We start from the raw sequence: 22374 nt of genomic DNA, 5'->3' as shown, positions 1-22374 counted from the left end.
ATATAGGTAACAAAAAGAGATTCTAAACAGGTGTCAATCAATGAAATGGAGGTAAATTAACCTAGCATAGTGTGGCGGAACCACCTCGGATTAGCTTGATCAAAGCACGGTTAAGTCACCTGACACGCGACACTCATGCCTTAATCAAGTTAACTCGAAGTGCCGTCGGATTTCGTCCGATTTAACCACTTAACAGGATCGAGTTAGCAAAACTCACACGAAGGTGAGTGGTTTCCAGAGAATACAACAGGTCCAACAGAAGATTTACAAGTTGCTACACACTTGGTTGAAAATCAGAGTTTAACCAGTTCTGAAGAAAACAACAGAAGATAAAAACAAGCGGAAGCTACTCGTCGGGGTCGGACGTCCCTAGTGAGGCCAGCCAGGACATCAGTGATCCCATTTCCCGCCGTCCGAGGAGGGATCCCACTCGACCGTCCAACCCGGAGGGAGTTGGGGCGGCCAAGAGCCAACAACGAACTCGGAAGCTGCGACTTTACCTGAAAAGAGAAGCCACAAACAAGGCTGAGCTTCTAAGCTCAACGAGACTTAACCGACCGGTGGGAAAAACTACTCCACCAATTCTAGACATGCAAGGCTCTTTGGCTGAGGGGTTTCTTTGCCGAAAGCACTATGTAGATCCTTATTTTCAAAGTTTTAGCTCAGATTCTAAGTTCATTAACCGGTCTAAGTTGGCAACTTACTCTAAGCAAACATAGATCCAACCTTGGGTATATAAAACATCATCAAGACCATGTCATCATCAGATTCCTTTATTACTCAGTGTAGCATAGCGATCAAGCAGTCTCAAACTGTGAGAGGCAGACGAATCGATTCGAGTTCTTTAACCATGCATGGTGAACCTAACCTCACGACATCCGCGCACCACCGAGGGTCGCTTCCTGTGTCGGCCTTCCCCATCAATTTCCTAACCCGTGTCGGGCCCATTTCCTTTGGTGCAAGGTTCCACAGACCCAGCCTCTGCCGTTCTGTGACCACACTTGCCACCACGTGCGGCCGCAGGGGAACTCCGTTCCAAGGACAATGGGGCGACCGCTCACGTCTAGGTTCAATCAGGTACTAGGCTTCCCCATCCCATACTGAGTATGAGGTTAGTACTTTCAAACACTTGATCACGAACACCACCACTGTCGGGCCTTAACAGATTCCATAGACAGACGGGGTGATCAGCCGACCACCAAATGAGTTAACCAAAACCCTGCCCCGTCCATCGTCCTTATAGTTGTAACAGAAGGAGAAACAACCAACTCCTATAACTCACGAGTAACAGGAAATCACTCGACTTTTACCGATTCCTATTTAAGCATAGCAACTACTCGGTCCAACAAACTAGTGTTCAGATCAAAGGAACTACGTCATGCATCTATGGTTGCAAACAACTCCTATACGTAAATGCACAAACATGATGAAGAAGGCATGTGCAAGTTTAGGAATTTGGGGTTCATGCTCTGGGGCTTGCCTTCAAGCGAGGAGGAAGGGAACTGGTCTTCTGCTGGGGCGGCTTCGGCTTCTAGGAGCGGTAGCTCGGCTACAGCTCCGTCTTCGGGCGCCGGGTACAGCTCGTAGACGCCGTCAGCGAGATACAACTCTACACGAATGCAATGCAGGAGTTAGTGTTTTAGATGGTTAATTCAACAACACTTGCAGTTAAAGCTCGGACACTAGTAGCAAGGCTACAGAAAAGGTGGGGAGAGATTACTTTAGTTGGTGGAGAGCAAGATCAAAGGGTCGGATGGGGTAAACTTATGATCTGACCCCTAAACTTTAGGAGATAACTGTGTTCGAGGTCCTCAGACTTAGCGCAGAGAAGTCCCCGATTTTTTTACACATATACCCTCGGGTCAAGGAAAAGGATACAGCCGAGTCCTCGGGCGAGGCGGAAAAGGATCGGCGAAACAGACAGGGTCGGGCGAGACGGAGAAGGGGTCGGGCGAAACAGACAGGGTCGGGCGAGACGGAAAAAGGGGTCGGGCGAAACAGACAGGGTCGGGCGAGACGAGAAGGGGGTCGGCAGCTTACCTTCAGTTTATAGGTGAAGTTTTGGGATTGGGAAGGAGCAAACTTGGGCGGAAGGACTGAAGCACTAAGACTTGGGTAGCGGCGATGTCCGGCGGTGCTCCGGCGGCGGCGGAGCTTCTTGTGAGTAGCAAGGAAGCTCTAGCACTGCGCGGAGGAGCAGGCAGCTGGGTGGATTGGGAGGTGCGGGTGTTGAGCGGGGATGGGAGTTCCCCAAGAACTTAGGTGGCAGCGCTGAAGCACGAAACAGAGGAAAAGGCGGCAAGGCAACGACGGCGAAGGGAATCTCCGGTAGGACTCGGGCATTCCCTTTCATAGCTGCGCGGGAGAGAGAGGGTTGGAGCAGCACGAAGACCGGGAAGAAAAAGATGGAGTGCGCTGCCATGGCGGCGATTGAGCGGCGATGGGCGGCGGAACAGGACTTCGGAGATGACGCCTTCGGCCATTGGGCACTGGAGACAGGGCGGCGCAGGCGCGGTTTTGTCGGTGGTTGAGGTTTGGCGGAGGCGGGCGTCGCCGTGTGGCAGATCTGATGGGTGTGACAGGGGGAACGGCGCTATAAGCGAGGTTGCACAGGTGATAAGACAGGCGGGCTACGGCTGCGCGGGCGAGCGCGAAGCAGCGGTTTGCCGGGCACAGTTCTGGCAAGGCGGAAAAGAACTGTCATGGCCAAAGTCGGGGTTGGCGATGGAGGAATCGTCGCGTAGTGAGTCCGGAGTGGCGCGACTGTGGAGAGGCGCCGGAAAAGCCAGAAGGCATCGGGCCTTGCAGCAGGAGATCCGGTGAGGTGATGATGGGCGCGAGCAGTGAGGCAGTTTGGACGCAGCAGGCGGCAAGCTCTGCCACAGCGGCGTCGGAGCACCAAGGCGCGGCCGGCGAGGGCGCGAGCGAGACGAGACGCTGCAGAAAGGGTTGCAGAGGGGCTTCCACTGCGATTGGGGAGGAGGGCGCGGGAATCCATCCGGTCGCGACCGGCGACTGGGCGGAGCGGCGGGGGTCGGAGGAGTTGAGCCACGCGGCGGAGGAGCTCTGAAGCAGGCATGCTACTCGAGTGCGTCTGCATCGGGAGATCCGGGGAAAAGATTTGCGGGTCCACGGTTAGTCTCCGTTGTTACCCAGCTCCAAGATTGAAAAGGGGCACTGCCTTGGGGAACTCAGAAGGGACCGACGGGATGGGTCGAGTTCTCAGGGGTCGGGACCGGAACTGGAGGTTGAGCACTTAAGCTCAGGGGAGCTGAGTCAGTGGGATTAGGGACTCGGATCAAGATCAACTCGGATGATTTGACCACGGTCGTCACACATAGCATTAATATATAGCCTACAACAAACTAATCTCTAAAATGTCAAGTGAGAATAGTGGAAAAAATGGTTTCAGGTAGCCTGTTTTAGAGATTCAAAAATTTCAGTGCTATATAGAACTTTCAACAAATGCAAAAACAAAGAATGTCAGATATAAAACGGGGCAGCAGGCTACATTTGCAATCAACATCTAGTTGTAAAAATTGCATTTCCATTCCCCACAATATGGATTACAATAGGCGTCCAATAAAAAAAACCAAACCACCTTGCAAAACAGATATGAATGAACAACAAAACAAAAATCTCGAACTCCTACAAAATCACCACGCATCACTCCACATGAACCATACCATTCGAAAATGGATGATGTAGATTTTTAAAATAAAAGAGGAAAATGAAACCCTAGTCGAACAATCCAACTACTAAACAAGGGAATAAAGATATGTATAAGACCTGACAAATTGAAAGGTAAGGATCCCAATAGAACAGACCAGATTAAGACAGATTCCGTACCAACTTATTCACCACCAAAGCGCAACAAACGGGCAGAGAAATCACCCATTGGAAGAGAGAACAGCCCACAAATCCTTATCTCATCAACGGAACTCAAATCAAAAGGAGGAACATAGCTAAAAACGAGACATGGAACAATCAAATCAAGCGAAGAACTAAGCATTTCGAGATGGGGATCGAAATCATCAACCACAACAACCCCACAAATGATTCACCAACACCTACAAACCTTATCTCACTACTGGATTCAAATCGCAAAGAATCTGAGGAGGAAAATCAAAGAAGATCGAAATCGCCCAACCCTAGCAATCGCCTACCTGGAGAACTCAACCAGGAAGATGAAGAGATGGAGGTACAGACTCCCGTGGTGTGAATTATTAGAGAATGAATAAGGCTAGTCCCAGTGCAAGGTTTCATTGTACTGTTTCCAAGGATGCCACATCATCCCATGAGGTGTATTCTCATGAATGAAACAGGAAGTCCCAGTGCACAGTTTCATTTCACGATTTCATAGGATGCCCATGACATTTAATTGTGAGGCATGTGATTGGATATGGTTAGATGAAATGAAACTCTATAGCCCCCAATGCAAGTTTCAATAGGTTTCATAGTCTTGGAAACAGTGTATACACAGTTTCATCCTGATGAAACTCCTTCCCTCTCTCACTCCATAACTATCATGCCATGTCATCACATATGCTGATGTGTCACCGTATTTAATGTGCATGAAACCTCTATGAAACTTCCACTGGGATTAGCCTAACAGGCCTCAGATTCAGATATAAAAGAAAAAGAAAACAAAAAAGAAAAATAAAAACACCGCAATCCGCATCATATATTCAGATCGAAGCGCTGACGCATCACAGAGGTTAAAGGAATGTACGACCTAAAAATCAAGTGATGGCATCCTGAGAAATACTCGAGCGACGTCTAGCTTTTCTCGATACAAACTTATTGTAAAACACAGTGTTAGTTCACTAATTTGTATGTAATGTCCCACGCCCCGCTCGCAACACCATCAACAATAAGCCTTCAGTATCACTAGTCAGGGGGTGTTTAGATGTGAGGTGCTAAACTTTAGCAGGGTCACATCGGATGTTTGGATGTTAATTAGAAGGACTAAACATGAGCTAATTATAAAACTAATTGCAAAATCCCTAGGCTAATTTGCGAGACGAATCTATTAAGCCTAATTAATCCACCATTAGCAAATGGTTACTGTAGCACCACATTATCAACTCATGGAATAATTAGGCTTAATAGATTCGTCTCACAAATTAGACTCTATCTGTGTAATTAGTTTTATAATTAGACTATGTTTAATACTCCTAATTAGTATCCAAATATCCGATGTGATGGGTGCTAAAGTTTAGCATGTGGCAGCCAAACACCCCCTTAATGGACTTTGCTCGTCCATCGAACCATGCACGAACATGAACCATGCACGAACATGAAAATTGGCAACCGTAATAATTGCACCTCAAAACCAAGAAACACCCCCTACCTGTCACATCGGATGTTTGGATACTAATTAGGAGTATTAAATACGGTCTAATTACAAAACTAATTGCACGGATGTAGTCTAATTCACGAGACGAATCTCTTAAGCCTAATTAGTCCATGTTTTGACAATGTGGTGCTACAGTAACCATTTGCTAATGATGGATTAATTAGGCTTAATAGATTCATCTCGCGAATTAGTATAGGGGTTTGCAGTTAGTTTTATAATTAGCTCATATTTAGTCTTCCTAATTAGCGTATGAACATCTAATGTGACCCTCCTAAAGTTTAGCAACTCGTATCCAAACACCCCCTTAATCAGTCCGTATATCGAAATCGCAAAGGTTGAATCCTTGAACACAAGGAGGTCGAGCGTGGATAGTGGGAGGCTCCTACACCGCCGGGCCATCCCTGTCCAAACCCTGGTCGAGCCGCCGCCCAGCCCTGTGCCGCGTCCATGCGACGCCGGCCATGGTCGCTCCGCACCGAACCGCCGCCTGGCCAAGCTGCCTCCGCTTCGCACCCAACTCCTACCTGGCCGAGCCCCCTCCGTGGCCAACCGGCCTCCTCCCCTTCTCCCTCTCTCTTCCTTTCTTCTTCCCCGCCCAAAACAGAGCAGATAGAGCAGCTCCCGCACCCCGGCAAAATTCACAGGCCACACCCCACCTCCGGCCGATTCCTCTCACCCACGGCACCACAACTTTCCCATCTCCATCCAAGACCAAGCCCTAGGCACAGCCGAGCTCAACCTCGATGGGAATCACGGATCTCGCGACCTCCATTGCCGCCAGTCGTCCGAACTCCTACCTCCGGCTGTCTCCTACTCCATCTAGGTATAAAAATCGAACCTCCAAGACCCACAAATGCTCATCTCTCCTTCAGTTTCATGCGTGCATCGAGTTTCCACGGCCGTTTTTAGCCTCGTCGCCGGGAGAGAGGAGGAGGGGACCGGGGAGGGGCGCCGCCAAGAATAGAGGAGGGGGCCGGAGTGGGGAGGGGTGCCGTAGGGAGAGGAGGAGACCGGGGAGGGGCGCCGCCGGTCATGGAAGAGTTCACGAGGTCCTGCACGACGGGAAGATTAGGAAAGAAAGAAAAAAAACTAACCGGTACACATTTTAACCAATGCCTGGCGGATAATTTTTGTGAAAAGTTGAAAATCACCGCAGGTGAAAGCACAAGTGAGAGTGAGGGTGCTGAGATTAGCCAAAATCTACTTTTAACTGTGGTGTAGCTTTTGGAGAAGCCACGGTACCAAAGTGACCCTAAAGAGAGAAGACTGACCTGGCTGGGTGTTAGTGGAAATTTTGAATTCTGATTTTTGGAACGGAGGCTATGAATCTAGAAAAGTCAAAACGATCTACAATTTGGAACGAAGAGAGTAACTTGCAACAAGAAGGTCAAGCAAAGTGCTAATCAATAAGCATATGGATATATACCCGCAATAAAATAAAGCATATGGATAGGATTGAGAGCTTACTTGAACTACTGATCAGCTAGCTAGTGAACTAAAGTTAGGGGGTGTTTGGATCCTTAAGCTAAAGTCGAGTTCATGTCATATCGAATCTTCGAAAGCTAATAGGAGGATTAAATATGAGTTAATTATAAAACTAATTACACAGATGGAGGCTAATTCGCGAGATGAATTATTAAGCCTAATTAATTCATGATTAGCACATGTTTACTGTAGCATCACATTATCAAATCATGGACTAATTAGGCTTAATAGATTCGTCTCGCAAATTAGCCTCCACCTATGCAATTGGTTTTATAATTAGTCTATGTTTAATACTCTTAATTAGTATCTAAACATTCGATGTGACAGGAATCCTACACAACCAAACCCCAGCCTTATATTTAAAAAAATCCCATACCTAGCACTAGATAACAGTACACAAAACACTATTGCAACTAATTAAATAGGGACCAAACTGATGCTGTTTTACCTTCCGACCGGGCTAGATGCTGTTTTACCTTCCGACCGGGCTAGCTTGAAAGAGTAAACAAAAGAACAGGAGCCACCAGACAAGCAATGATGATTGCCCACTGTGGTAAGGAAATGACCCTTCACAGGAAGTGAATTCTCACTGAGCTAGAACTCTGAATTGAATTGAACTGCACAATTTAAACTGCAATTGCCATACTAATACGAAAATGACTATTCGTAGAAGTGTATTCTCACTGATCTGCAACTCTGAATTAAACCGCACGAGGCAAACTGCAATTGCTATGCTACTACAGGGAACAAGAAAAAAACAGTGCATGAATCAATTAACTAAGTAGTTGAAATGAATTTGCCAGGAATAAATTAAACCTACCAAGCTACTGCTGCTGCATGCCGAGCAAAAAACATAAGAAATACAGACAGATAGATTGTGATGTACTGTAACATGGGAACAACATGTTTTACCAAACCTGCTGCTGCACCAGTTAGCTGAACCTTGTGGTTATGTGGGTATGATTTGTCTTTTGAAAAAAAAATAATCTCCTTCTCATTTGCAAGTTATCTACTCAGGTATACGCTGCTCGTGTACTTGGGCTATCCCCTTTATACGCCAGCGCCTTAGGATTTGGTTGTAGTAGCATCTCGATATTTGGCACGAGCGGTGTTGACGTTTAGTAACGCCAACCAGTGAAGATTTGCCCTATAAATCCTCGGATGGGTTAGCTAACGAGACACGGGAGGTTTATACTGGTGCACGCAACTTGCCCTACATCTAGTTCAAGATGCAGAGTCTTTATTCCTAGGCTCAGGAGCTCAAGTCTGTACTAGAGGGTTACAAACAGTATGTATGTGTGTGTTCTACTTAGAGTCGAATCCCCTCTCTCGTCCCCTCCCCCCCACGTCCTTATATACACGGCTCATGGGGAGGCACTGTCGTGTTTTCTCATTCAGTCGGGCGTCCCCCTCCGGCTAGTTGTTGTGAGTCCCACCCCTCAATCGGATTCCTTTCCACTCGATTCCCGTTGAAACCTTCATTCGGGGCCTATCCGTTCGGTTGCCTCGGTCACCGAACCCGGCCCCTATGCATATCCGAAGGCAGCGCCTGCCTCCGGTCACATCACCTGGAACCGTTATGATGGCGGGCGGAGACCGGGCAGGCACGACCGAGTATGGTACGGAACAACATTGTAGCGCTGCTCCTGACTGGAGACCTTTGTCCTGAAGTGGTTGTCCCATCCTTTTGGGCATGGAAAATGGCGCTCCCGACTGGTCAGGCTGCGCTTCCTTGCCTCGGCTCGAAAGCACGAGCTGGGGATCGTGATTGACTATGACGCCTCTAAGCGTGCGCGTGTGGAGGGTCCGTCGGCGGGTGTTGCTTTTAGCACTGCTCCTCCTCCTGAAGGTCCTGATTCTGCTCCGACTGGAGCTCTCGGAGTCCCACGTGTATTCTGGCCCAAGTTTGTTCCTGTTCTCATTTTCTTGGTTGTTATTGGGATTTTGAGCTTTGCGCCACAGGTTCTTGTTTTGCGTATGAAAGGGGTCCCGCCCAGCCACTATCCAAGAGGGGTGCGGCCGACACCCCGACTGTGCCTCCTGCTTCCTCGCAAGCTCCGTCCATGTCCGTCGCGCCTTCGGGTGCGGCAGTTTCTGGTGTAGTCACGGCTCCGTCCCACAAGGTGACCCTGCCATGGTTCAGTCGGTGCAGGTGGTGATGCCGTCGGGTCCTTAGCCTGAGGTCACGGCGAGTGAGGACTCCTTGGACGTTGCTATCGTTGGCGTTGCCTCCTTGAGCCGTCGGATCCCGTTGCTCGAGGGGGGTCTGGCTACTCCTCCCATGGAGGGCTCGGCGACCGTAGAGACGCCGCTGTCTCCTCCATTGGTGATCGAAGCTATTGACTTCCCACTTTCTCCGTTGCTTCGTGTCGCAGACGGGACGTCTTCCTCCCTGGCCGCAACCATCCCGCTGGCAGTTGCCTTCTCTCCTGTCATTGCTTGTTAGGAGGCGCCATCCATGAGATGGGCCGCGATGGAAGTTGGTTCGAGGGATGCTCAGCCATCTTTGGTGGCGTCGTGGTTGGGCCCTATTGTGACGGCAGTCGGCAATGGCTCATCGTCGGCCCGTCCGACTGCGATGCCGCTCGTGTGGGCTGACCGCCAATTCCCAGACAGGGAAGTGTTCCGGCTAGACGATGAGGCAGAGCACCAGGAGTGGGAGCAATCGAGACACGTCGCGTCTCGGGTAGATCTGGGGTTGGAGAACATCCTTTGCCTTTTGTGGAGCGATCTACTTCCACGCGAGGAGGTAACCTCTTTCTTGTGTTGTTCGGCAGCTTCTTGTTGGCGTTGCTCTCTTAGCTTTGTTTTCTTTTCAGTGGATATTCTCCCATTCTCAAGACAAGTCCGACTTCCTCCACTGCATGGTCCTTCCTTCGGGGGCTGCGGGGGACGAGCGTCGCCGTCGCGAGTAGGTCGAAACCCAGCTTGCCACGGCGTGGGAGGAGCTCGAGCGCTTGTCCGTCTAGAACCGGCAACTCTGGGAGGACATGTCTAGCACGGAGTCGCGGATGTCCGACCTGGTGGAGACCACAAAGAAGGTTGCCGTGGATTGGTAGGCGTCACTACTCCAGGCGCAGTCGGCTCATGATGAGGTGTTGTCGGAGGCCCAGAACCTTCAATCGGCGAGGGACGCCACCTTAGCTGAGGCTGAGCACACCCAAGGTTAGTTATCCTTTTTACTTACGGTTGGTCGGTCTTGTCACGCTCAGCCTTCTCCTCATTATCCTTGTTTTTCTCCTTCTACGCAGAGCTAGTTGTTGCGGCGGGGGAGAGGGCTCACATGGCGGAGGACCGGTGCAGTCACCTGGAGCAACACGTGAAGGTGTTGGAGGAGGCGCGTGACGACGAGCGGGCCAACCGAGTGTCGGTGGAAAGGGCTAAGGAGCACTTGGACCAGGATCTTCAACATAGGATTGCCGCAGATTATCATGGGTAGCTTGTACTTTGCTGCTCCACGGTGGGTCCCCTATTGATCCTTGTCCTGAGTGTTTTGTTTTCTCCTACAGATTCTCAGATGGTGGTGGCAACGTTACAGGCGGATAGAGATCGGGCGCGTGAGGATCTTACGGTAGTGACCGGGGAGTTGGAGCAGTTCCACAACATTGCCATGGTAGCGTGCGAGGCACTTCAGCCCCCGAGCAGAAGTAGCAACACTCTGGGCCACCTCTCAAGTCTTCCCGACCGTGTTCAATCGGCGATCCACTCCGCGTACTTCCTTGGGGCTCATACAACCCTCTCTATGGCTGCTTCCTATTACGGCAAGCTAGACCTGGCTGCCCTGGTGGGTGGGTTTGCTCCTATTCTGGAAGTCGAGCTGCTGAGTATTGAGTCGGAGGTGACCCCCTGCACCCAGGCCTTGACTGAGAGGATCCCGCCAGAGCTCGAGCTCGGGAAGGAGGTGAAAAAGAATTAGTTGTGCCGCTACTATTGTTTGGTTATTTCCTGCGTGTGGGCTGTATGAACAATTTATGTGTGTTCTTCTTTCGTGAACTTCGTATGGTGAACCCATTTTGTAGTTTTTGTTTATCTGTCGTACTTCCGGTTTCTACCCTTTTCGAGTTGGTAAGACTTTTTTTGCTGCAGCCCTTGAAAACCTGGGTCGTCCCATTTGTGGTTTTTGGCTGTTTGGCTGTTTAGTCTTATCGATCTTGAGAACGAGTCCAGGTTTAGTGATAAGCTTCAAACGGGTTGAGTTATTACAAGTTGGTTAGCCCCCGAGCGACCCGTGCGGATCGACTTGTGGATGGGCACGGGTTGCTCAGTCGAGACATGACATGTGCTTTTATTCATATCATACGACTTGCTTTAAGTCAGGTACACTTTTACGGGGAAAACGACATAGCTTCTCTATGTTCCATGAGTTGATGATGATGTTGCCTGCGGCATCTTTGAGACGATACGCACTTGGCCATAGCACCTCCGCGATGACGAACGGCCCTTCCCAAGGCGGCGATAGTTTGTGCTTGTTCTTAGAGGATTACACCCTTCAGAGGATGAGGTCGCCGACGTTGAAGGAGCGTGCTTTGATGCATCTGTTGTGGTATCGTCGCAGGTTTTATTGGTATTTTGCTGACCAGATTAGGGCGACGTCTTGGGCTTCGTCTAGCATGTCGATGTCATCTTGCCATGCTTGCTCCGATTGCATGGACCCTTGGCAAGCCGTAATCTAGCTTAGTCAAGAGCACTGCCTCGGCACCATAGGTCATGAAGAAGGGAGTGAAGCCCGTCGACCTATTGGGCATCGTTCTCAAACTTCAGAGCACAGAGGGGAGCTCGGCCACCCATCACCCAACGAATTTCTTGAGTTTGTCGTAGATATGAGGCTTGAGGCCTTGTAGGATCATGCCATTGGACCGCTCTACTTGGCCATTGGTTCGCGGGTGGGCTACGGACACCCAGTCGATTCGAATGCCATAACTATCACAAAACTCCAGGAACATTTTCCTGGTGAAGTTGCTGCCGTTGTTGGTGATGATGCAGTTGGGTACCTCGAAATGATGGACGATATCCAACATGAACTCGACTGCTTGCTCCAACTTGAGTGACGTTATTGGCTTAGCTTCTACCCATTTGGTGAATTTGTCGACCGCGACCAAAAGGTGGTCGTAGCCCCTAGGCGCTTTCTTGAGGGGTCCTATCATGTCAAGCCCCTAGACCGCGAAGGGACACGTGATGGGGATCGTCTGTAGCTCTTGTGCTGGGAGATGTGTTTGTCTTGCATAGAACTGGCATCCCTAGCACGTATGCACTAGGTGTTTGGCGTCGGCCACAGCGGTCGGCCAGTAGAAGCCTTGTCGAAAGGCTTTGCCCATGAGTGTTCTTGGGGTTGCGTGGTGTCCGCAAACCCCGGTGTGGGTGTCATGAAGGATCTACCTGCCCTGTGCGCGGGGGATGCAAAGCATGCGGATCCGCTCAGGCTTCACTTGTAGAGTTCGTCCCCGATTACCACGAAGGTCTTTGCTCGTTGGGAGAGGCGTCTCGCTTCCGTTTTGTTGGAAGGGAGTAAATCCTATAATAGGTAGTCGAGAAAAGGGGTTCTACAGTCGGGCTCCCCAGGCTTAGCTTCTCCTGCTATGAGCATGGCTTCGGTCATGGTGGGTCAGCTATCATTGTTAGCTGAGGGTGTGGCGAGCTCTCGCATCTTGTCCTCCAGGGCCTCGGCAAGCTTCATCCACTGGTTTGAGTCGGAAGGATGGTTCGTGGAGGTCGTTGACAAAAATGCCATCAGGGGCGAGTCCTCTGCTTGACGTGAATTTAGCCAGGTCATCCGCTTCCTGATTATCTTTTTGGAGGATGTGGTGGAGCTCGAGCCCCTCAAATTTGTCCTCCAATTTTCTGACCTCCTGGCAGTAGGCCTCCATCTTTGGGTTCTGGCAGGCAGGTCTTTCATGACTTGATCAACGACTAACTTGGAATCGCCTAGTATGTAGAGTTGTTGCACACTTAGCCCGGAGGCGATTCGTAGTCCGTTGACTAGCCCCTCGTATTTCGTGATGTTCTTTGAGGCTTTGAAATGTAGTCTGACCGTGTATCAGAGCATGTTTCTGTGCAGTGAGATTAGAACCACTCCCGCCCCCACACCCTCCTTCAAGACCGACCCATTGAAGTACATGGTCTAGCACTTGTGCACCCGGGGATCAGTCGGGATCTGAACCTCGATCCATTCGGTGACAAAGTCGGCCAGGACTTGTGACTTGATTGCGGTTCGAGAAATGTACGAGATTTCGCATCCCATGAGTTTGATCACCCATTTCGCAATTCACCTAGTCACATCCTAATTGTGCACGAACTCGCTGAGGGGCATGCTGGACACTACCGATATCGGGTGGGATTTGAAGTAGTGTCACAATTTCCATTTCGCTATGAGCACGGCATACAAGAGCTTCTGGATCTGTGGATATTAGGTTTTGGAGTCGGAGAAGACATCACTGACGAAATAGACCAGGCACTGCACGGCTAGCGTGTGGTCGGGCTCCTCCTGTTCCACTACCAACTCGACGCTTACGACTTGCATCATCACGGTGATGTACAACAGGATGGGTTCACCTGCCATCGGGGAGACCAGCACCAGCGGCATGGTTAGGAAGGCCTTTATCTTGTCAGGGGCTGCCTGGGCTTCTTTGGTCCAACAGAGCTGGTTGGACTTCTTGAGCAACTTGTATAGCGGCATGCTACGTTCTCCTAGCCGTGAGATGAACCTGCTTAGGTAGGCAAGGCAACCTGTGAGCCTCTGCACTCCTTTAATGCTAGTGATCGGACCCATGTTCTGGATCGTGGAGATCTTTTCCATGTTGACCTCTATGCCGCGTTTGGAAACCATGAAACCAAGGAGCTTCCCCTTTGGGACTTCGAGCACACATTTTTCGAGGTTCAGCTTAATGCTATTCTTTCATAGATTAGCAAAGGTGGCTTCAAGGTCGCATGCCCTTTTTGATTTTACCATGATGTCATCGACGTATGCCTCCAGATTTTTCCCTATCTGATCTCGAAAGCATTGTTACATGCATCGCTGGTAGGTTGCGACCACATTTTTAAGTCCGATTAGCATTGTTACATAGCAGTATGAGCCGAATGGTGTGATGAACGATGTGGTGAGCTGGTCGGGCTCATACATTGATATTTGGTGGTAGCCGGAGTAGGCGTCGAGAAAACACAAGAATACGCATCCTGCGGTTGAATCGATCACTTGGTCGATTCGTGGTAACAGGAAGGGATCTTTGGGACAAGCCTTCTTCAGGCTAGTATAGTCAACACACATCCTCCATTTCCTATTCTTCTTTATTACAAGCACAGGATTGGCGAGCCAATCCAGATAGTACACTTTCATGATGAAGCCTGCCGCCCACAGCTTCACGATCTCCTCACCGATTGCCTTTCGCCTTTCCTCGTTGAAGCGCCGCAGGCGCTGCTTGGTCGGCTTCGTGTTCGACTTTATGCGGAGGTGGTGCTCGGCGACTTCCATCAGAATTCCTGGCATGTCGGATGGTTGTCACGCGAAGACATCCCGATTGCAGCATAGGAAGTCGACGAGCGCATCTTCCTATTTGCCGGAGAGGGTCAACCCGATGTGTGCCTTCTTGGTTGGGTTGTTGCTGTCGATCTCAACTTTCTTGGTCTCCTTGGCCTATTGGAAAGCCAACACAGTCGGGATGAGGTTTTTCTTGATCTCCGCTAGTTCTGCTTTCGCGACGATCTTGGAGGCGAGTTGGAAGCTATCTTGGTCGCACTGTTGTGCGTGTGCGAAGCTTGGCCCGACGGTGATGACGCCCTTCAACCCGGACATCTTCAACTTGAGGTAAACGTAGTTGGGGATGGCCATGAATTTGCGTAGCACAGCCTCCCAAGGATGGCATGGTAGAAGCCCCTGAAGTCTACCCCCTCGAACGTGAGAGTTTCGGTTTGGAAGTTCATCCGGTCTCCAAACATCATAGGCAAGTCAATCTGCCCGAGTGGGACGGCGTGCCTCTCGGGGATCACACCATGGAAGGGCGCCCCAGTCGGCCGGATGCTCTCACGACTGATCTTCATCAAATCAAGGGTGTCGACATAGAGGATGTTGAGGCCGTTTCCACCATCCATTAGTACATTGGAGAGACTCTTGGGCTCGATGATTGGGTTTACCACCAGTGGGAACCTTCCTGGGCATCATACGAGATCGGGATGGTCCGACCTATCAAAGGTGATTGCGGACTCTGAGCACTTCAGGTACGTTGGGACCACTGATTCGACGGTGTTCACCTCCCGATGGGACATCTTCTGCCGCCACTTCGACTCATAGGTGTCTGGGCCTCCGAATATCATGAGGCACCTGTCCGGCTCAGGGAAGTCATCCCCCTCCCCCCCGTCTGTCAGGGTGGGGGCCTCAGCTTTCTTCTTCTTCGAGTCTGCCAGCTTGAGGTTTCCCTGCAGGTACTTCTTCATGAGGGAGCAGTCCTTGTAGAGGTGTTTGGCTGGGAACACGTGGTTGGGGCATGGTCACTCGAGCATCTTCTCAAAGTAGTCGGTTGGGGGCTTCCTACCCTTCTTCTCCGATCGTTCTGCCACCGCGACAAGCTCGCTTTCCCATTGTGGCTTGTTCTTCATTTTCTTCATGCGCCCATGGGAGGTTGTGGCCTCATCTTCCTCCCTCTTTGCCTTCCCTTTGCTGCACTCGAACACCACGTGCACAGCTTCCTCCCCTGAGGCATGGTTGGTGGCGATATCCAGCAGCTCCTTGGTGGTTCATGGCTTCGAGCATCCGAGCTTGTGCACCAGGGATTGGCAAGTCGTGCCGGAGATGAAAGCCTCGACTACGTCTGCGTCGGCTATGTTGGGGAGCTTGTTACATTGCCTTGAGAATCGTCGGATGTAATCCCGGAGGGTTTTGCCCGACTTCTGCTTGCAACTCTTCAGATCCCAGGAGTTCCCAAGTCGGGTGTATGTGCCCTAGAAGTAGCCTTTCTCCCTTTCTTCCTTATCTTCTCTCCTCCTCCTCCTTTCTTCCAAGCAGAGCAGTAGGGCATGGCCGGCCTGCTAGGGGTGGCAGGAGCGACGCGCGGCTTCCTGTGGGGCCCAGCGACCGGCGCGGCCCGGCCTCCAGTGAGGGCGTAGCCCCCCGCGGTGTGCGGTCCGACCAGCGTGGGCGCGGCTCCCCGCAGCGCGTCACCTAGTGGCAGGAGCGCAACGGCCTCCTGTGGGGGCCTGTCAGCCGACGTGGCTGGCGCGGCCCGACCTCCAGTGGGTGCGCGGCTCCCCGCGGCGTGCGGTCCGACCAGCAGGGGCACAGCTCCCTGCGGCACTCGACCGAGCAGCAGGAGAGCGGCGACCCTGCGGCGGGGCACAGCAGCCCAGCGGGGGAAGCCAGTTTCGGCCCTAGCGACGGGAGCGGCCAGGGCAGCTCGGGGGTATCTTTAAACTCGGCAGTGAGGGCGGCCGGCATGCCCGGCACAGCGCAGGCGACCCAGCATGTTTGTTCATGAGTGATCAGTAGTGCATGATTTGTTGGTGAAGGATTCGTTTGTGATTGTGCTGATGAATCCTCTGCGTGTTGTGAATCAATTCGAACTCATGTATTGTGTGGATCCTTAAGTCAAATCAAACTCATGTGTTGTGAATCAGGTCTTCTAAGAACTGATTGGTTCTGTGTTCTTCCTTGTGTGATGGTCATATGTGAATTTGATTTTCTCCGTGGAGTTGGAGCTCGATGTGGTGGTGGTCGAGGCGGAGCTATAGGAGCGGCGGCGCGAGTAGGCATGACAAGGCATGACAAAAGGTAGGCTTTAGTTTCGGGTGAATGACCTGGGACTAAAGATGTGACCTTTAGTCCCGAATAATTAGTCTCGGTTGGATTTTTGATATCTTTGCGTCTCTCCAACCGGAACTAAAGCCCAATTTTCCACCAGTGAAGATAGAAATGCAAAGCATTGTACTACTGCTACTACTCCACTGGTAAGGGCGCCCGGACAACAGGAACAAGCTGGAGGTCCTGGAGCCGTCGAACCGTGACTCCCAATTCCTCCGTCATATCCAGATCTGCTGCCTCCATTCCACACGGCAGCTCCCAATCAAAATGGTATAAGAGGCTAGCCAGTATGAGCTCCATGTTCACAAACGCGAACGCTATGCCCGGGCACATCCGACGCCCTGCCCCAAACGGCGTGTACTCAAAATCCGTTCCCTTAAAATCAATCTTGGAATCTTCAAATCTCTCCGGAACGAATTCCTCGGGCATGTCCCAGTATTTGGGGTCTCTACTAATAGCCCACGCGTTCACGAGAACCATGGCGTCTTTCGGCACACTGAACCCTAATACTTGGCATGAACTCCTACAATCGCGTGGAAATAGTAGGGGTGCCGGTGGATGTAGCCGAAGGGTCTCCTTGATGACTAGGTTCATATAGTGCAGATTGCGTAGGTTGTCCTCGGTTACTTGGTGGCGCCCGGCGAGTATACACCGGACCTCATCTTGTACCTTTTGCATCACTCTCGGATTCCTCATAAGCTCAGCCATGATCCATTGAAGGACTGTCGCGACCGTATCGCTGCCCGTGCCGAGCATGTCCTTTGCAACAAATAATCAGATTATCATCATCAGTACAGTAAAGTACATAATGGAAAACACATTGGTGATAGTAGCTACTCTTTTTGATTCAGGCGTGTATATAGTACTGCTTACTCCGACCACTGATTTGATGTTGTCAGTCGTGATGGGGACCTGGAGATCACCCTCCCTCTGAATCCTCAGGAGCACGTCGAGCAAGTCTTCCTTGTCGCCGTCGTTGTCAGCGGCTTTGTTCTCCTCGTGCTCCCGGACGATGTTGTCGATGAACGACACCAGTTCCTGCCGCTGACGCTTCATCTGGCCCGGCATTCGGCTGACAAGCATGGCGAGGCGAGACGACGGGTAGAGGTCCGGCAAGCTCATCTTGGCGACCATCTTCACCATGCGCTCCAGCAACTTCAGGAACGCATCCCTGTCCTTGAACGAGCTCCCTATGATGGTGCGGACCGCCGAGTCGGCGGCGTACACCGTTATCAGCTCGCTCAGGTTCACCGCCCGCGCCGGCGTCGGCGGCGCCGCCGCCGCCGCCACGGCGCGGAGGAGGCGGGCGGCCTCCTCCTCGCGGACCGACCTGAAGGACTGGACGCGGCGGGCGCTGAGCAGTTCGACGGTGCACAGCTTGCGGATCTGCCGCCAGCCGTGGCCGTAGGGGGCGAAGATGATGCCCTCGGTGCCCCTGGGGAACGCTAGCCGGACCGTCCGGCTCATCGAGCGCGTCGCGAAGTCGAGGTCGCGCGTCCTCATCACCTCGCGCGCCGCGTCGGCGGAGGAGGCGACGACGACGCGGACCTCGCCGAGGCGGAGCAGCATGAGCGGCCCGTGGCGCGCGGCGAGGTCGCGCATGGTGCGGTGCGGGAGCGCGCCCGCGAGGTGGTGCAGGTGGCCAATCACCGGGAGCGCCCACGGCGACGGAGGCAGCCGGGCACTGCCGCCGGCGCCGCCTCGCCGGCGCGACACAGCGCGGCTGAGGAAGACGAGTGGAACGATGGCCAGGAGAGGGAGGAGTAAGAGATATACCACCGGAAGCGCCATGTCTTTGGCATGGGTCGATCCAGTGGCGAGTGACTGGAAGTACTTATAGGGCACGTGTGTCAGTCTGTGTAAGTGTGTTTGCGTGCTTCTTTGCACGCTTTGCGCATTGCTGTCGGAAAGTCAGTTATACGAGGAAGAGACTTATATGTATCTCTATATATCTATATGATATATATTTGAGAAATGATATACAACTGTCAATAGATTTTTTTTTGGCAAAAATCTGTAAGATTCGCAAAGTTCCAACCTAAAAAATCCAGCAGTGAAATAAATGTTATAGGTAGAGAAATAAAATGTTCATAAAAATCAAAGGGGTTATAGATTTTCTAGCAGAAATCTGTCATATTTGCGATGTTCTAGTCTAATTAAGAACGTTCCCACGGTGAAATAAAATGTTCCAAGTAGACAAATAAAATGTTCCAACTTTATTATTTCACGTTTCTACTATTGAGGGGAATCCAAACTGTTAGATTTTTAAAAGAGATATATTTCACTTCATGAAATATGCAATAGATAAACAGATAGTTCCATATTTTTAAATGGAAATTAGCTTGTGCTGCTGCAGACCAAAAAGAACTACGAGTATAGCATGTTATAGACACGTACTCTATCTGTTCATATCTATATCTATATCTACATCTACATCTACATCTACATCTACATCTACATCTATATCTATACCTTATATCTATTAGTGTATATTTCTCATAATCTAAAATATTCATTTTGTGTGTCACAATTAATGGAGGAATATCTTTTCAATACATACACAACATCATTGCATTACAGGGTCTAATCCACAACAAGATTATTGTGTCCATTGGCTTGTAATAGCAATGCAAATCAAATCAAACTGAGGAAATTAGTGAGAAACAGTAATGGACAAATACATTTTGAACAGAATCTAATGCAAGACAATTTGGTTCCCCAGTGGCAAGAGGAGGAAAACCAATAGTCATGATGCGTGTCTAATCTGGGAAATGCAGAAAGTTGCACTAAACGAGATCCTATTACGCACTTCCTAGCAATTTTTTTAAAGAGACAAGGAAATGACTCCTTATTCCTTCGTCCTTTCCCCATTCCTCTTCCACCATTCATTTTAAAAAATGATTGAAGAAAATCTACTAAAAATCTAACTCAAGATGGAAATTTCTAATGAGAAGGAAAATTTGAACAAATTAAAGGTTGAAGTTAACCTTCTTCTCTAACAGCGTTGCTTGATGTGGCTTGTGCACAACCACTCTTTTGTAGTCTTCTCTAACAGTGTTGCTTGATGTGGCTTGTGCACAACCACTCTTTTGTAGTCTAGAGCAACAAGTAAAGGATCCTCCTCAATATGGGTCGGTGTTGCACTGTCGACTTCCTTCAAGCAGTCATGGCCCCGCCCATCCTCTTCGACATGGCAAGCGCTTCCATGTTCTAGTAGAGAGAGGTGAGTGATCTGAGCTATTGAAACAGTGGGACGATATGTTTTGGCAATGTTGTGCATCATGGCAGATAGGCAAGAAAGAAGTGGTGTGTGTGTAGGAAATGTAAGGAGCGAGGGCAACCGGTTTCCTTTTAGTCCCTTTCTTTAGGCCACAATGCGCCGTGGTATTAGCTTTTCGAGCATGGGTTTAAAGCATACGATCCGCTATCCCACTTACTTTCCTTTTTTCGTGTGGGTGGGACCTACGTGAAAAGGTTATTTGAAGAAATTTTTGCAAAACTTATTTTGAAAAAACTACCCTGACAACTTATTTGAAGATTTTTTTCTAAAAGCATTCCTAAAATAGTTTACTAATTGGGAAATTCTCCCCCCTAGAAAGCTTCCTTAAAGTTCTTAGTCGGGCTTGCTAGTGCCCGGACGTCCGGCGGGAGCAACTCCCGTCGGACGCATACATCACCATCCGTTTTAAATCCGACGGCTACAGTAGTACCATAATAAATACCACTAATTATCCGACATTCCGTTGCAACATCAAAACAAAATAGCTGCAACATCGAAAATCTATGGTTGCAACATAAAAAAGATGCGAAAAAAATAGCTCAATGTAAACATAATATTCGTGAGGGAAAATTCCCACCGCAACATCGAACACATATTTCATGCAACATTTCCAAACAAATCATCATATGTTGAGTTGGGGTTGAGCTCGTACAGGAAGAAATATTGCAACATAAAAAATCGACAGATGAAACATCAAAAGCCAACTATTGCAACATCAAAATATCTCAGAAGAATCAATCATGCAACATCAGATGATACGGAGCAACTCCCGTCGGACGCATGCATCACCATCCGTTTTAAATCTAACGGCTATAGTAGTACCATAATAAATACCACTAATTATCCGACATTCCGTTGCAACATCAAAACAAAATAGCTGCAACATCGAAAATCTATAGTTGCAACATGAAAAAGATGCGAAAAAAATAGCTCAATGTAAACATAATATTCGTGAGGGAAAATTCCCACCGCAACATCGAACACATATTTCATGCAACATTTCCAAACAAATCATCATATGTTGAGTTGGGGTTGAGCTCATACGGGAAGAAATATTGCAACATGAAAAATCGACAGATGAAACATCAAAGTCAACTATTGCAACATCAAAATATCTTTGAAGAATCAATCATGCAACATCAGATGATACATTCATTCGCAACACCCGTGCACATCTACGGTGCTTGCAACATCCAAGAATCCCTACTACAACATCATGAGATACCTATTGCAACATTGTGGCGGAACCACCTCGGATTAACTCAACTAAAGCATGGTTAAGTCGCTTAAGATGCGATAATCATGCCTTAGTCGTGCTAACTCGAGGTGCCATCGGATTTCATCCGATTTAACCACTTGACAGGACCGAGTTTAGCATAACCCACACGAAGGTGAGTGGTTCCAGAGAATACAACAGGTCCAACAGTAGATTACAAGTTGTTACGCACTTGGTTGAAAATCAGAGTTTTACAAGTTCTGAAGAAAACAGACGGAAGATAAAACAAGCGGAAGCTACTCGTCAGGGTCGGACGTCCTTGGTGAGGCCAGCCAAGACGTCAGTGATCCCATTCCCCGCCGTCCGAGGAGGGATCCCACTCAACCGTCCAACCTGGAGGGAGTTGGGGCGGCCAAGTGCCAACAGGAGCAGACTCAGGAGCTGCGACTTCACCTGAAAAGAAAGCCACAAACAAGGCTGAGCTGCTAAGCTCAACAAGACTTAACCGACCGGTGGTAAAACTACTCCACCCTTCTAGACATGCAAGGCTCTTTGGCTGAGGGTTTTGTTTGCCAGAAGCACTATATAGATCCTTATTTTCAAAGTTTTAGCTCAGATTCTAAGTTCATTAACCGGTCTAAGTTGGCAACTTACTCTAAGCAAACATAGATCCAACCAAAGGGTATATAAAACATCATCAAGACCATGTCATCATCAGATTCCTTTCTTACTCGGTGTAGCATAGCGATCAAGCAGTCTCAAACTGTGAGAGGCAGACGAATCGATTCGAGTTCTTTAACCATGCATGGTGAACCTAACCTCACGACATCCGCGCACCCCCAAGGGTTGCTTCCTGTGTCGGCCTTCCCCATCAATTCCCTAACCCGTGTCGGGCCCATTTCCTTTGGTGCAAGGTTCCACAGACCCGGCCTCTACCGTTCTGTGACCACACTTGCCACCACGTGCGGCCGCAGGGGAACTCCGTTCCAAGGACAATGGGGCGACCGCTCACGTCTAGGTTCAATCAGGTACTAGGCTTCCCCATCCCATACTGAGTATGAGGTTAGTACTTTCAAACACTTGATCACGAACACCACCACTGTCGGGCCTTAACAGATTTCATAGACAGACGGGGCGATCAGCCGACCACCAAATGAGTTAACCAAAACCCTACCCCGTCCATCGTCCTTATAGTTGTAGTAGAAGGAGAAACAACCAACTCCTATAACTCGCGAGTGACAGGAAATCAC

At 49.8% G+C, this 22374-nt stretch overlaps 1 protein-coding gene and 1 long non-coding RNA gene across 2 annotated transcripts; one reads left to right on the top strand and one right to left on the bottom strand.

The window, feature by feature from the left end:
- The first annotated feature begins 9327 nt into the window (after positions 1-9327).
- Positions 9328-10873, top strand: LOC117853317 (uncharacterized). Its single transcript, XR_004640078.2, has 3 exons — positions 9328-10009; positions 10096-10279; positions 10354-10873. It is a non-coding gene; the product is annotated as an uncharacterized lncRNA (long non-coding RNA).
- Positions 10874-16636: 5763 nt separating this feature from the next.
- LOC117853925 (desmethyl-deoxy-podophyllotoxin synthase) lies at positions 16637-18419 on the bottom strand. Its single transcript, XM_034736206.1, has 2 exons — positions 17502-18419; positions 16637-17387 (listed from the first exon to the last, which is right to left on the bottom strand). The coding sequence occupies exons 1-2, from the start codon at positions 18417-18419 to the stop codon at positions 16764-16766; spliced, it is 1542 nt and encodes a 513-aa protein (XP_034592097.1). The 3' UTR covers positions 16637-16763.
- Positions 18420-22374: the final 3955 nt, after the last annotated feature.

This window comes from Setaria viridis, chromosome 4 (genome assembly GCF_005286985.2).
Source record: "Setaria viridis chromosome 4, Setaria_viridis_v4.0, whole genome shotgun sequence".
Taxonomy (NCBI): domain Eukaryota; kingdom Viridiplantae; phylum Streptophyta; class Magnoliopsida; order Poales; family Poaceae; genus Setaria; species Setaria viridis.
The sequence above is the reverse complement of the archived record's forward strand: the minus strand, read 5'-3'. Positions and strand labels throughout refer to the sequence as shown.